At 46.8% G+C, this 15272-nt stretch overlaps 7 protein-coding genes across 7 annotated transcripts; 3 read left to right on the top strand and 4 right to left on the bottom strand.

The window, feature by feature from the left end:
- Positions 1-310: 310 nt before the first annotated feature.
- Positions 311-3331, bottom strand: YALI1_D19134g (uncharacterized protein; the record flags this gene model as incomplete). Its single annotated transcript, XM_502870.3, has 1 exon — positions 311-3331. One exon carries the CDS (start codon positions 3329-3331, stop codon positions 311-313), a length of 3021 nt encoding a protein of 1006 aa, XP_502870.3.
- A 986-nt stretch (positions 3332-4317) lies between these two features.
- On the bottom strand, positions 4318-5655 carry YALI1_D19110g (uncharacterized protein; the record flags this gene model as incomplete). Its single annotated transcript, XM_502869.3, has 1 exon — positions 4318-5655. One exon carries the CDS (start codon positions 5653-5655, stop codon positions 4318-4320), a length of 1338 nt encoding a protein of 445 aa, XP_502869.1.
- A 244-nt stretch (positions 5656-5899) lies between these two features.
- On the top strand, positions 5900-7846 carry YALI1_D19108g (uncharacterized protein; the record flags this gene model as incomplete). The annotated part of the gene is made up of 1 exon (XM_502868.3): positions 5900-7846. One exon carries the CDS (start codon positions 5900-5902, stop codon positions 7844-7846), a length of 1947 nt encoding a protein of 648 aa, XP_502868.3.
- A 159-nt stretch (positions 7847-8005) lies between these two features.
- Positions 8006-8698, top strand: YALI1_D19087g (uncharacterized protein; the record flags this gene model as incomplete). The annotated part of the gene is made up of 1 exon (XM_502867.3): positions 8006-8698. The coding sequence occupies one exon, from the start codon at positions 8006-8008 to the stop codon at positions 8696-8698; it is 693 nt and encodes a 230-aa protein (XP_502867.3).
- Positions 8699-8931: 233 nt separating this feature from the next.
- On the bottom strand, positions 8932-10893 carry YALI1_D19058g (uncharacterized protein; the record flags this gene model as incomplete). The annotated part of the gene is made up of 1 exon (XM_502866.1): positions 8932-10893. One exon carries the CDS (start codon positions 10891-10893, stop codon positions 8932-8934), a length of 1962 nt encoding a protein of 653 aa, XP_502866.1.
- A 1932-nt stretch (positions 10894-12825) lies between these two features.
- On the top strand, positions 12826-13992 carry YALI1_D19039g (uncharacterized protein; the record flags this gene model as incomplete). Its single annotated transcript, XM_502865.3, has 1 exon — positions 12826-13992. One exon carries the CDS (start codon positions 12826-12828, stop codon positions 13990-13992), a length of 1167 nt encoding a protein of 388 aa, XP_502865.3.
- Positions 13993-14103: 111 nt separating this feature from the next.
- On the bottom strand, positions 14104-14898 carry YALI1_D19018g (uncharacterized protein; the record flags this gene model as incomplete). The annotated part of the gene is made up of 1 exon (XM_068282718.1): positions 14104-14898. One exon carries the CDS (start codon positions 14896-14898, stop codon positions 14104-14106), a length of 795 nt encoding a protein of 264 aa, XP_068138819.1.
- Positions 14899-15272: the final 374 nt, after the last annotated feature.

The raw sequence follows: 15272 nt of genomic DNA, 5'->3' as shown, positions 1-15272 counted from the left end.
ATTGTGACTCGAGCGTTGACGAATCATTTGTAATGTCTACGATACTATAAAGAACAATTAATTGTAGCTACACTAAAGGAAACCCTAATATGCATTTCTAATCATATTCATGTTCATATATTACAAGTACCAACTTAGCTTTCTAATGAGCGCAGAGAAAATATATAATCGTCGATTCCGCCGCATTTAATGATCCATACTCCAGCACTCCAAGCTATGCAAGTGGCCACCCATTGGCACCACGGCGCTATAATTTGCTTTTTACAGATCGTACGAATGTATCAGTGTCTATTATTACTGTATCGTCTAGTTATTCATCATCGCTTGAGGACGTATCATCAGTATCTCCATCAGATTCGTCATCGTCATCTTCAGACCCGTCGTCGTCATCTCTATCAGTCTCACTTCCCTCGTCGCTGACACACTCACCCTCATCGATTTCTTCAACTTCGACCATATAGCCTTCCTTCTCCAGCTTCTCCTTAAGGTTGTCAACCTCGCCGATGTTGAGAGCGCAAAACACCGTGGTGTTTTGCGCACCCTGGAAAAGAGGAACAACATATTTTTGGATAACGCGCTTTGCTTCTGCCTCTGTCACTGCCTCAACATCCTTGACGAACTGGTCGACAAAGTTGGGCATATCATCCACAGTTGTCCATTCACTTCGGAATTTGATCTCTACATCCACAACCTTGCTGGATGCAGCAGCAGCGTTTGAGGCCCGAGAATTGGCATAGTTGTTGATGACGGATCGCTTCGCACCAACAAATAAAGTGTCATCCAAAGTGGTTGTGCTGTTGACAATAGACCTGGCTTCGCAAAGTGCAGTGTATACGTTACTGGAACGATAGATTTCGAACTGAAGGCGTTTGGATTCGATGTAGGGCCCAAGAGAAGCGCCGTAGACATAGCCCTTACCTCTCAGTCCCGTCCAGAACGGACCCTCCACACACTGGAAGTATTCACAGGCAACGAGTAATGCGATGTGATCAGAAGACGTATATGTCATGTCAAGATGTCCCATGAGGTTCAAATGTGCAGTTTTGGTGCTGCTCATGGGAATCAGAATTGATTCAGCATTGAGATTCTCTCCCAGCGTTGACAGATGTTGATAGGACCGAGGTAGCGCCAACTTTGACGGGGTATCTTGCAATGTGGCAAAGAATTGTTTCCAAGGGGCACTCACATTATCCCCCTTGACCTTACCAGTCACAGAGACAAAAATGTCCTTCTTGAACCACTGTTTCTTTAGTTTTTCAAGCTGGCTGATTACGGTATTGATGTCGACAGACCGGAGCCACTGTTCGTAAGAAGCCAGGTTTTCAGCATGTACGAGAGAGTTCTTGAAAAGATAACGCTGCTTTGCGGAGGTCAGTCGAGACTCAGCGTCGCGCTTAGTTTCGGCCAGCTGGTTGAGCGCCTTATCAATACAGACTTGAATTCGGTCTATGTCCCAGACAGTCTCAAGCAGGCACTTCTGCATCCACTGTACAACCTTCTCGTACTTGCTTGACTCAGCCTCAACATGTACCTGCACAACCTCGTTGAAGCCCTTATAACTGGCATACGCGTAGTACTGGATTGTGTCGTGGTTCAATCCTGTCATCACCTCTTCAGCTGTTAGACCCTCAACAGGGAAGTTGAAGATCTCTGAGCCATAGATCAGGTGAATCAGAGGTAGCAGCTCCTCGTCGATGTTCTGAGCACCCAGGCAGATATCAATGTTCACAAAGTTGCTGTCGAACTTCTCATAATGGATACTGAGTGCTTCCTCTTCCCCGGCCCATCGCCCGTACCGCTCAGTTTGAGACTTTAGAAAGGCAATCTTAGGGTCGCTGATCTTGAACTCTTCGATGACTTCCAAAGGGATAGGCTTGCTTTGTTCCCTTTCAGCATCATCCAAGAGCTTCTGTTGTCGTTCAAGACCCTCTTTGCCAAATTTCTGAAGAAGCTGTTTTTTATGCTGCTTGGCTTCTTTGGGAATAGAAGCAGCAAGTTTGGCACTGGGCTTACCCAATACAGTGATATTGTTGGAGGCAAACAGACGAACCATGGTTTCAGTCCATTGCGCTGTGGTCCAAGTAGCGAGAGTCTCAAGATGATCCTTAATCTTGAAATCATCCTCAAGAGAGCCACGACCGTAAAGGAAATGCTCAATGACGGTTGTGCATAAGAATTCAGAGTGCTCTTCGGATCGCTTCAGAAGTGTCAGCTTCGTGTTCTCAAGGCAATCCTGCACACGGCTCAGGTCGACAATGTGGTTTTTGATGAGGTTCAGCATCTTCTTAGAGACCTCAGTGAGTCTCTTCGTAGGAACTGATTCAAGTTCCAGACTGAAACTAACCTTCAAGTAGTCACGCGTATAGAACATGACGGAGACAGCGAGGGGGTCAGGGATGTCTACCAGCTCTTTCTGCAAAAGGGCTGCTCCGGATTCAGTAAGATAGGCACCCAGTACGTCCAATGCAGTGTTGGCGAGGCCATCATCGTGATCAGGACCAATCCAAGTCACCTGAACCTTGCCAAACTCCTCGTCTTCATCAGGAAAGTCCACGGTAACAGTCTCAGATTTCGGGATCATGATATCCGGTTCTGTGTCCACGAATGGCCGAAAGGTTCGATGAGTACCAGGAAAGCACTCTTTCTCAAACTTATACAGTTCACGAAACAAAGCATTTTCGTCGATCTGACCAGCGATGACAAGAACCATGTTGTCAGGGGCATACATAGACTTGTGGAAAGCTTTGATGGATTCATTAGTGAGCACACGTAGGGGGTCGAGCATGCCACCAGTCTCTGATCTATAAGCAGAGCTTTCAGGAAAACACTTCTTCTGTGTCACGTTCTCCATTAGCGAGTCAGCAGAGTGGGCATGAGCCTGCATCTCTGAGAAAACCACGCCAGCTTCACGGGCTTTAGGAGTAACGTGGTAAACTTCGGTGAGATGGGACGAGTCTCTCAGGGTCGGGTTGATCACATGGTCAAGATAAACCGCCATGAACTTGGCAAACTGGGCATCACCAGCCTTTGCGAGGGTGTAAACCGTCTGATCAGTGTCAGTCCATGCGTTAGTGGTGCCGTAGATCTTGTTCGCAAGTTGGTCTAAAAGACCCTTGTATGGGAATTGCTGGCTACCCATGAAACACAGATGTTCTAATGTATGAGGGGTACCCGAGTCGTTATGGACCTCCGTGGCAACAGCTAAGTAAGCGTTAATGATAGGACCAGGGAAGTCCACCAACACCACACTCATGCCAGAAATAGAGGACACATAGCGGGTCACAGGTTGACCTGTCCACTCCCGTTCGAACGATTCCACTTTGGTGAACATTGGAGGCCGCACCAGAGGTTTTAACAGACGCCGTAAAATTGTGATTTTCTGTGAGTGATCTGAACAGTTTCGAATGCATCTCGACCACTGTAATAAGGTTCAAGTTACCCGGAGGGGGTGTATAGATTGGAGGTACTGTACTGTACTTGTATGTGTGTATGTGTGTACTTGAACGGATGAGATTTTTTATCATACCAGACGAAGTCCGCAAGTACTAATATTGCACATGCCATTTTACCAATGTTTGATGTAGAATGTGAGAGTTTATGCCGTGGTGTCGGGTTGGCTCCTCTAGACTCAGTTGTCAGTGGCCAAGGTTTATTGGATTATTACATTGTTAGTTAGATTCTTGGAGAGTAGTACATACTGTACACTGTAGTGCACATGTACTTGTTAATACAAAAATATCAAAGACAGGAGTAACATCATTGCCAATTGGTGGACTGTTCGGTCTACTTGTGGATTATTGTAGGCACACCATATACCTCTTGTCCGCCACGCGTATATCCGCAGCAACGGCTCTCTTCGAACCAGCGAAGATAAAGTCGCTACAGTCACAGGCGACAAGGCAAGACAGAAACATGCTGAATAAATGAATTGTATGTATGCACAAGTACTTGTACAAGGATACTTGTGGGTCCCTATAGTAGAATAAATAGAAAAACCGACGTATTTGTGCTGTACACTGTACCCGCACATCCTGTTCCTCGAGTATGTACTGTACCCTAATGGCGAGATCACACGCACAATCCTCCTGTACACATTAGATGCTACCTAATTACTGGGGCCGTTGACTTTTTTCATTAGAAACGAGTGGCATTCTTTCTGGCAAGGGAAACTGAGAATGTTAGAAGCCTTTGCCATACAATAAACACCAACTCTCGGAACTATTACCGCGTCGCCTGTTATCGTGGTCATGATAGGTGAGTTCGTATTTATTTACAGTATGAGGAATGCTACCAGAATGACGAGTCACTGATACGAGGCTATCTGTGGATAACTTCGATTCCGTCCTTCTTTACTACCACAACCTGAGGAAAACCCATGAGTTTCGCCTCGTTGATTTTCCACCCAATGGATCTTTTTGGCCGATCATCGATAACAGCATCTTGTAGTAAAGCCCCCAGTTCAGAAGCTTTATCCAAAAGCGTTGATTCAGTCGCACCACCTCCTAGAATGACCACAGTTTCGTAAGGGGCCACATTGGAAGGCCATTTGAGACCATGCTGGTCACGAGACACTTCGGCAATAGCAGCCACTAATCTAGTAATTCCGATGCCGTAGCACCCCATGAATGCAGGGGTAAGCTTATTCTCGGAGTTCTTGAAGTCACACGATAGAGACTTAGAATATTTGGTACCAAGGTAGAATGTGTGACCAACCTCAATGGCGTTAGAAAACTTCAATGACGAGGTGCAATTAGGACATGAATCACCTTCCTTGGGGGTCGTTAGATTGTGCGACACACCATCTCTTAGCATTGAAATTTTGTATGCATCGTGTCCATAGGAAGAAAGGGCTCTATCAACGAGTCTGGGATTAACAGCATGACTTGACTCATGGGTCACAAGAACGCCATTGACTTCAGTGCAAATGGTCTCAGAGTCACCAGCAGCTCGTTCAGCAACCTCGATATTAGCTGAATAGTCACAAGACGAGCATGTGACAAGAGTGTCCTCACCAGATGCATCAATAACATGGTACTCGTGGCTATGAGATCCACCGATTGCACCAGAGTCAGCAGCCACCGATTTCACTGGCACACCTAACTTTCCAAAAATCTGATCGTAGGCTTTTCTCACCAGATCGTAGCTTTCAAGTGCACGTGGTTCATCCACATCGAACGAGTAAAGATCTTTCATGGTGAATTCTTTTCCACGCAGAAGGCCCCCACGAGGCCGGGCTTCGTTGCGGTATTTCTTTCCAATTTGGTACCACAGTATAGGCAGATCCTTAGGACTGGAAATTTTCTGCGCAATGAGATTTGTGATTTCCTCTTCATGCGTTGGGGCGATAATGGGTGGGTCTTCGCTGCCGTCATTCACCCGGAACAGTTCTCCGTTATTGATACGACCTGTTTTCCTCCACAGGTCAGGATCCGAAAAGTTGGACAGCGACACCTCAGCACATCCAATTGAATCGAGCTCAGATCGAATGATATTCTCAATCTTTCGTTGTACTCTGAGCCCAAGGGGAAGTAAGTTGGCTAGGCCAGAAGATGGGTAAGACACATAGCCAGTCACAGCAAGCAGATCAGATGCAGTTGTAGATGGAGTCACATCTTTGAGTCGACGCGTTGTCAACCGAGAGAGTCGGGGAAGCATTTCCTTAAGCTGGCAGAAAGCGATACTACCAGCAGTCTGTGGTGATAGCTGTTTGGGACCCCCTCAGGCGAGAAGTTCGTACATGAAATGTAACCTTATTCCCACTATCAGTCTACTGATTTTTTCACGTCAAGCAAATTAGGTTCTACAAGTATCACCTTGAAGGTACAGTAAAGTACAGTACAACAATAGTTACCCCAGATTGTACAACCTTCCCCAATCAACATTCCTGAACATCAACCACATGACACGATCAAGAAGTTATAGCCTGCCAACACCACCTCAACCCAGAACACCAAGACGGTTCAGTGCCAGCAGTCTCATACTGGGTGGTGAGAAAAGGTTCATAGCAAGTGATCATACAGTCGAGCAACTGCTGCTTCTCTGTGACGACGAAGGACATATCACGATCGACACCACCACGACTTCTTCTGACAATTTTCTACAGGTGGAGACAGATGCTGGGTGGTGCTACCAGGTCATAGGCGCCTACCAGTTAGCTACTGTACTCAATTATCTCCTCCTTAAACGAGGGGGTCCTGAAACTGGGTTGAAAAGGCTGAAACAAAACCAGAAGACAATTGCTCCGAGTTCTTGCGTGACACATATCTCAAGCGACAAAATTTTGGAACCCCCACACCAGAGACTTAAAAACCTTGTGGACAATCAATTTTGGCACCAATTGACCAGGTCTATGGATACCAAGACGATCTATTCTCTATTGGGGGATTCAAAAGTGCAGGGTGAAGGAGTTTTGTATTTACCACATGCTAGTGAGCAACGCCAATACTATGCAAGCCTGGATGTAAATTTACAAGATCTACCCAAGAGAATCTCACCTGAATATGTCCTCAGCATCAATTCTAGTCCTGGTGTGCTAGCACTTGCTATGGACAAAAGCCACAATCCTTTGCCTTACATCGTTCCAGGAGGTCGTTTCAACGAAATGTATGGCTGGGATAGCTATTTCGAGCTCTTGGGTCTTCTCGAAAGCGGGGGGCCTGGGTATATTCACATCGCCGAGTCAATGTGCTTGCATTTTTGCTACCAGATCAAGAATTATGGCAAGATACTGAATGCCAACAGAAGTTACTATCTCAGCAGATCGCAGCCTCCATTTCTTACAGACATGGGCCTGAGAGTCTACTGTCGTACTCGCAACAAGGAGTTTCTGAAAGAAATCTATAACTCTGCAGTCACAGAATACAACACAGTATGGATGGGAAACCCGAGACTGGACAGACGTACTGGACTATCGAAGTATTGCCCAGCAGGGTTAGGTATTCCACCTGAAGTGGAGACAGGGCACTTCGACGGAGTCCTTGGACCGTACGCGCAGAAGTATGGGCTTACTTTGGATGAATTTGTTCAAGCATACAACTCTGGTAACATCGTTCAGCCAGAACTAGATGAGTACTTTTTGCATGATCGAGCAATTAGAGAGTCTGGTCACGATACCTCTTACAGATTAGAAGGCGTCTGTGCTGACCTCGCTACTGTTGACCTGAACTCATTGCTATACAAGTATGAAGTTGACCTTGAGTACATTGAGCGGGAGCTGAATCTCAGCCCATGCGGATTCTATGAAGCTGCAGAGAGACGAAAGGAAGCATTCACGCAATTCTTGTGGAACTCCGAAGACTCATGTTTTTACGACTACAATTGCAAGACCAACGCTCAAAGGAAGTACACCTCGAGCACGGGTCTGTGGCCACTGTGGTCGGGAATTGCCACTCGCGAACAAGCGAGGGGGATCGTGTCTACTATAGCGTCCCTCGAAGAATATGGCGGCCTGGCATCCGGCTCTAAGGCATCATTGGATGAGTTTTCTGGAGGATCAGGGGTTCCTAGACAATGGGACTACCCTAATGGATGGGCCCCACACCAGGTTTTGGCATGGCAGGGACTGCAAAACTATGGATACGATAACGTGGCAACTAGACTCGCATTCAAATGGTGTGCTATGATGGTTCATTCATTCAGAGACTACTCCGGGTTGGTGGTGGAGAAATACAACGTTACCGATCCTACCAAACCCCATGTTGTCACAGCTGAGTATGGAAATCAGGGATCCGTAGCCTCAGGCTTTGGATGGGTCAATGCTTCCTACGTAGTGGGACTAGGGTACCTGAGCAATCAGCAACGACAACGATTAGAGTGGGGTGTGTGGAAGAGACACGAAAAGCTGTAAAAAAGTACGACCAATTTATTATACGAACACAAGAGGTCCATACTTGTACCGTTGTCGTTATGACTACATACTACACAGTACATACTCTTACTGCCTGATCCTAATACACGATGACTAATCAACACAAAAACCTTAATATGGAACTGTTTAGTTTGATGGATGGGCAGGAACTGTACAGTCTTACAGTCTTCAACACAGAGTGCAAGTATGTCATCTTCCGAATTGAGTGAGATAGACGAGGGGTATGACCAGGAGCTAAGCGACAGCGATTTTGATCGGCCGGTTCGAGCAAAAAAGCTCAGGGTTCTAGAAGACGAGGAGGAAGTGGAAGATGAGGAAGACCAAGTCGAGGATGAAGATGAGCCTGAAGAGGCGGAAGAAGAGGCAGAAGATGAACCCGAGAGCGAGCTAGATTCAGAAGAACTTGAGTTTCTCGACTACAATGACCAGGGAACGCCTGATCCTGACAGAATGACCAACCGACAAAAGTCTATGTTAAGAGACGAGAAAGGGCCTAGCAATGAGGATTTCTTGCAACTACCAGCAAATTCAAGACAGCAAAAGATTCTCAGCCAAGAAGAGCAGGCACTTAAGAGAACAGAGCTAGCTAGGCGAAGAAAGAATCTCAGTGAACGGAAGTTGGAGGAGGAGAAAATGGATACACTGAACAAGCTCCTATACAAGCAACCAAAAAAGACTGCATCAGGAGCCGACACCCCACAAGAAGAAGATAAGGGAGTCAAGAAACGGAGAGAATTCATAAGCCATCCTGCCATGACCTCTTGGAAATCTAACAAGGATGGCCTCAGCCTGTCTTGGGGCGTGGAGGCTAAGGTGGAGTTGGAGGATTAGGGCAGGTGTCCATCTAAGTTATAATAAATTATGTCGTCATTTCTTAAGACCGGTACAGAAATAATATCTTTGCAATGCCCGCACCGTATGGTATATGGATATGTCATCAAATACGAGCCGTGTATACTCCTATTCCTACAAGTTCTAAGTACGAGTCATACAATAGGTTCAAACAACACGTTAGTATTAGTTATGCAACAGGGGAGATGACGAATAAATGAAGGTCTAGCAACCTAATCAACCTTAGCAGCGGACAAGCCAAGACCACCATGTCCTTCACGGAGGTTGTTACTCTGTCGAACGTTGACATGATGAGCCTTAGATTTCTTGAGGCGACGTCGCGCCACCATCACTGGAACCGAAGACTTTCCGACGATGTAATTGGAGAAAGATCCTAGAAGAACGCCCTTAAGAGCAGATCTTCCACGAGACCCTACAACTACCAATGTAGGTGAAACGTGATCAATCATCTCGCACAACATGAGCTTGGCGTTTCGGCAGTGGACCACCTCAATAACAACATGGACCTGCAGCCGTGTTTTCTTCAGCAGCTTCACAACATTATGAGTGATCTCACCAATCGCCTTGAGTCGCTCAATCTCAGCCGACTCAGGTCGCACCCCATCCTCCTCTTGGTAAGTGCATACACAATACAGGATGGATCCGTCCCGCAGTACTGTGCCAACAGTCCACTCAAGAGCGTAATTTGACTCGGGGGAGAGATCGGTGCATACCATGTAGGCCTTGGGTCGGTATGGCAAGACCACAGGGGTAGGCAGTACCGCCGCGACACTGGAAGTCACTGAAGTCGATGGTACGGTAGACGCTGAGTCTGGTACTCCATTCCCATCATTGTCTCCTCCCCCAGCTGCCCTTTCAGCATTGCCCGAAGCGCCTTCAGTCTCTTTCTCAGTCTCCCTGGTGTTGCCTTCAAGGGAAGGGTCGGGGGTTGTGATAGCAGTACCAACCAGGCCAGGAAGATCTCCTCTTGTGATGGTACGGATTGTTCGCTTCGTCGCGGCGCTAGAAGCAATGGTGGATACGGTAAGGGCCATAGTCTCTGCAGCGGCAGCATCCTTAACCTCCTCTTTGTAGCCAGTGTAGGGGGCTACTCCAAGCTTAGCATCTTGCTCGATCAGCTTTGCAGCATCAAAAGCGGTGTGGGGATGCACGATTCGGCGTCTGTATGCCGCGATGTCTTGGTGTGAAGGGGGCGGAGGGTGTGCAGGGTCGATGGCCTGGTCCATTAAAGACTTTGTGCGGAACTTCGATTGCGCCACTGACTTTCTTTCATCCTCCATTGCTCCCAGAAGCGACAAGGCGTTTGATGAGACCAGCGAGGTATCTAGTCCACTCCATTTGCCCTTTTTCTTCTTAGAATATCCGTCTTCTTCGTCTTCTTCGGAGGATGCATCGGTGTCATCGTCCTCCTCGTCGTCGTCTTCAGAATCGTCATCATCGTCGTCGTCGAAGTAATCGTCATCGTCGTGATCCACACGAAGAGCTTCATCATAAATGGATCGTTCTCGCGAAGGGGACCGGCAAGGTGATGGGTTACGAGAGCCAGCTCGTGAGCCCGACCTGCTTCCTGTACGGCTCCCATTTCGACTGCTGCTTCGATATCCGGCAGTGGGAGGGTACAGGGTAGTGTCATGGCGGGGCGAGGAGTCGTTGGCAGACCGCGATCGCACAGAGGCGCCTGGGCCATTTCGCATCAATTGATCCAAGTTGCGCAGAAGCACATCGTCGACGTTGCCAGCAGAGGAACCCCCAAAAGGCGTGGCACCGCCCATATGACTGAAAAGTTGGTTTTTCATGGCTTGCCTGTGAGATGGAAGGGGCTCAACCTTTCCTGCTTTAGGGTGACCAAGACCTACTCCCATTCCGGCTTTGCTGGTGGTGGAATGGTTGCTGTAGGGGTTGGCGTACATGGACTCATTGGGGGAGGTAGACCGCGACTTGTTACCTCCCGAGAGACCATCAGGGCCGGAAACAAGAATATTGGGCCGCTGCTGGTTCCACCCAGGTCCTGAGCCAGTTGAAACAGACTTGGATCGATGATGGGCATGTGGCATTCTAGGCTCATCCAAAACCATGGATTTGACTGGTCGATGCTGAGTACCACCTCGCTGTCCGCTGTTGTTCATAGCCAGAACGGCCTTGCGTTCTTCTTCTAGTGCATCTGCTAAGGACATGTATGATGTTGTGGTAGAGTGTTGTGGGAGAATTTAAGAGTGAGGTATGGTTACTGTGCACGACAATTTGAATGTGGTGCGACACTGACATGCTGCATATCGAACATTGCCACAGCACAGAGTTCTACACATAATCAGAACAAATTAAGACATTCTAATAAACCAATTCACAAGTAAGTCAATAATAAGCAGGCATATTCTTACTTGTATATGTTTACTGACCTCTTTTGTGAAACTGATGTCCCCAGATCCTGATATCAGGTTATCTGGAAACAGAACCTTAATAGATGGCACTACAAGGGCAGGTAGGCAGTGTTGACGTTGACACTGCACTGCCAAAAAATGTGGTAAGACTAATTGATTTGCGTGCTTGTATGTAAAGAAGGAATGATATCTAGGATATTATACACATGTTTATGTTTATATTATCGGCCAATAGTCTATGATTTCCATCTACTCGGTACGAAATCGTGGCGACTCGTACTGATATATCGGATGTACTGTACATTCATGCTGAAGAGCTGCATGACTCTAAATTGCAGCTACAGTACCTTGTACTCGTACAGTATGTACCTGTAACGGTAGTTTGAGGTAGAAGCCGGGTTTACACAACTATTACTGCCAATAGCTACATCAATACGGGTACGACTAATCCTCCTTCACTGAAGATACAGGAGCATGGAGACCATGTTGATTACAAGTACAATATGTACACTGCTGGCGAATGCTGCGCCTTCAATACATAACAGTGCGTACAGTAAATGTGTGGCACGTACGGTACTCGCAATAAGAGCATGAGCTACAGGTAGCTACTTGTACTTAAGCCCGAACTCGTAGGTACGATTCTGTACATAGAGCACTCGTTGTGTACGAAGAACGGAGCGACCTGGACATCAAGACCTGGACATCAACTTTAGAGCTGCATTCTTCCTTCACGATGAAGTGCCAGCACTTGAACTCACTAAAAGTACGAGTATAGTAGTACACAATACGTGGTTTTTTTTACACATAAATACTGATACGAGTACTTGTATTTATCCAGTACTTGTACGAATATGTAGCTGCTATCAACGATTTGTGTGTGTACCTTCCGATCACACTGCCCATATCAATGTTGCGGCTTAGACCCAACTCTATTTGGTCATCTGACATCGCCTCCTGGCACAAGCGGCAAACCCCATGGTAATTAGCACTACTTGTAGGGTCAAATGTCGGTTGGATTAGGTTCTGCATAAACCCATCGGGGCTTATTTAACCAACACGTTTAAAAAGTGAAGAGTTACGACAATAAACAACGGACACAATCTCAATGCCCCCGGACATGGAAACGAAATGGTTGTATTGCTTTCGTGATGCATAAATGGTGCAGTACGAGTATATACTCATAGAATATCATTTAAGCTGTGTTGGGTGGAGTCAAAAGTATCTCCAGTAAACTCGATGACTGAGCTTTGATCAATGGGTCCCACAAGTGAGATCTGCCTAAGTACGACATGCAAGTATCATAATTTATCGCACCAGTCGTACTCTACATACTGGTATAGTACAAGTATGTGCATTCTTATCTTACTGTATTGTAAAGGGGGTGCAAAGTGTCGATACATACAGTACAGTATGTACATACTGTGTACTGTATATATTTGATTACTCCCTTCAACTGCGCCTTTTTTACCTCATACATTGGTTCTCGCACGGATCGGGATCATTAATACCTCACTCCATACTGCAGCGCACAGTTATAATTAACACTACTTACTGTACAGTACTGGCTATTTTTACTGATGCAGTAAACCCCATACAAGTATTAAGCACCTATGCAATGTGAACAGATTTAGACCCTCCTAACTAACGTCATGCGTGATCACACCCACATTTTGGTATAGTACACACTTGGTGCACGACCTCGACTACGAACAGCACATCACTTGTTTAATGACCTCGATCGATGAAATCAGCGTTCCAGCATTGGTGGTGGATCTAAATATCCTCAAGAATAATGCCAACAGGATGCTAAGCAATGTCAAGGCTCTTTCCGATGAGTTCCAAGGAAAGATCAAATTTCGCGCACACGTTAAGACCCTAAAATGCACCCAGGTCACTCGCTTGCAAATGGGCGCAGGCAATAGCAAATGGGAAGGTCTCACTGGCAGGGTTGTGTGTTCAACCTTGGAGGAAATCAGACAATGCAGGGTTCTAGTGGAGGAGGGTCTAGTCACGGATCTCATATACGGCGTACCCCCTGGGCCTTCGAAACGCCAAGAGTTGGAAGATCTTCAAAAACAATTCAAATTGCTGGGTGGTGCACGACTGCACCTTTTGGTTGACAACCCTGACCAACTTTGGGATGGCCGCGATCCAGAGCTCAGTTCGTTCTTTGTCAAAATTGATGCAGATGATCACCGTGCAGGAACTACAACAACCCAGAAAGCGTTCGAGCAATTGATTTCTCAGCCTGGCTTGGCCGGATTCTATGCACATGCAGGCAATTCATACTCTGCAAAGACGCCTGCTGAGGCTGAAGTTCACCTTCTCAGGGAGTTGAAAGCGGTACAGGAAGCATCTAAAGCTACCCCGAACCCTCAGAACCTCATTCTTTCCGTGGGAGCCACCCCCACAGCTCATGTCACTGGCCCATCTCTTTCTGAAGAGACCCGAAAACTCATTGATACCATGCAGGGCGAGATTGAGATACATGCCGGGAATTTCGTTTGCCTGGACCTGCAGCAGGTGAGCACATCCTTGGCCCCTATTGATCACATTGCTTCAACAATTTTGTCAGAGGTCGTGTCGTACTATCCCGAGAGAAACGAATACCTGATTTCATCGGGCGTACTGGCTCTAGCACGCGAACCTGCGGGTTCTAAATTTCCGGGCATCGCTCATATCAAGGGTAATGACGAGTGGTACGTGTCGCGAGTAAGCCAGGAACACGGTATTCTTTCGCCTCTGAAGGAGGGGGCACGCAACAGCTTCCGAATTGGAGACAAAATCGAGTTGTATCCTCAACATGCCTGCATTACTAGCTCACTTTTCAATAAGTACTACGTGGTCCAGGATAATCTTGTTGTGGATGAGTGGATTCCTTGGAGAGGCTGGTAGTAAAAAAATACGAATGTAGCTACAATACAATACAAGTACAGTACGTGATTATGTTTCGAGTCGTTGATGATAAATATATATACACATGCTAAGTTAGTCCCTCCTCCACGGTCACTCATGTACAGCATGGACAGGACAGTCTCTCGCTTGCTTCTTCTTGAACCACCCCTTGATGCAATGTTCATGGTACAGACACAGACAATCCAGTCGCACCACCCTGTCACCTCCTTCGAAATCTTCAAAACAGATAACACATTCACCATAGTCAACTTCATCTTTCATAGCCAGACTGTACACAATAAGACGCACAGGTGGTGTGGGGGAACCGACGAATGCAGAGTTGAGGCACTCCTCAATGTGGATTTCACGTTGACCTGTTGACATTTTCTTGATGGATCTGCCACACACAGGACAGAAATCATTGTCTGAGGGAGGGGATTGTGGCTCTGCAGGTTGCATATCCCGTGTAGCTTCTGTAGTTGGACTAGAACCAACTTGCGTGGGCCTGTCGTTTATTTCTCCACCTCCGAACCAGTTCCTCCAGGACCCATAGTTAGCCCGCGTCGCCTCAGGCTGATCAACCACTTCTTGAGAAGAGTTTTCCGCCTGATCGTCTTGTGCCAAAGCTCTCTCTCGTCTAGCCTCATTTTGTAGCCATTCACTCAAACCCTCTACACAGCCGTCACAGGTTCGATGGGGCACATGTGGAGACTCTAGAAATATCTGTGATGGAGGCGACACAACGTAGGTGTTGGGTGGATATCGAGTGCGGGTCGTTGAACATGAGTTGCATACAACATTGCCACATTTGCGGCAATGATGACGTCTGTTGAATAAGGAGAACGTGGCTTGACAACAGTGGCAAGACGATGCCTGTTCGTCTGGGATCCATACTGCAACGGGCATGTGTTGGTGTTCGTGGTTATTACTCTCAGTGTTGGGGTGGAGAACAGGAGACGTTGGTGTTAAGGGATCACTTTATCACCGCACATATTTTTATGCACGAGACTTGGGAGTTGCGCCACCTTATCTAACCAACCTAATCAGTTGAAGGTTAGGGCTCCTAATTATAGATATGCATTCAATCATAACTCTCCAGTGCAACACAACGGCAACAAATTTCTAGTGGGCCAGAACTGGTTCTCTGTTCTGACTCACTACTTGTAGAATCAAAAACACTAGGAACTCTGAAAGTTGTGAGTGCGATGGCAAGGCTGTTATTGTCTAATATGTCAGTATGTACATACTATAATACAGTTGCGGAGTAGTCTTACAACAAT

Source organism: Yarrowia lipolytica, chromosome 1D (assembly GCF_001761485.1).
Source record: "Yarrowia lipolytica chromosome 1D, complete sequence".
NCBI lineage: Eukaryota > Fungi > Ascomycota > Dipodascomycetes > Dipodascales > Yarrowia > Yarrowia lipolytica.
This window is presented reverse-complemented; position numbering and strand designations above follow the sequence as displayed.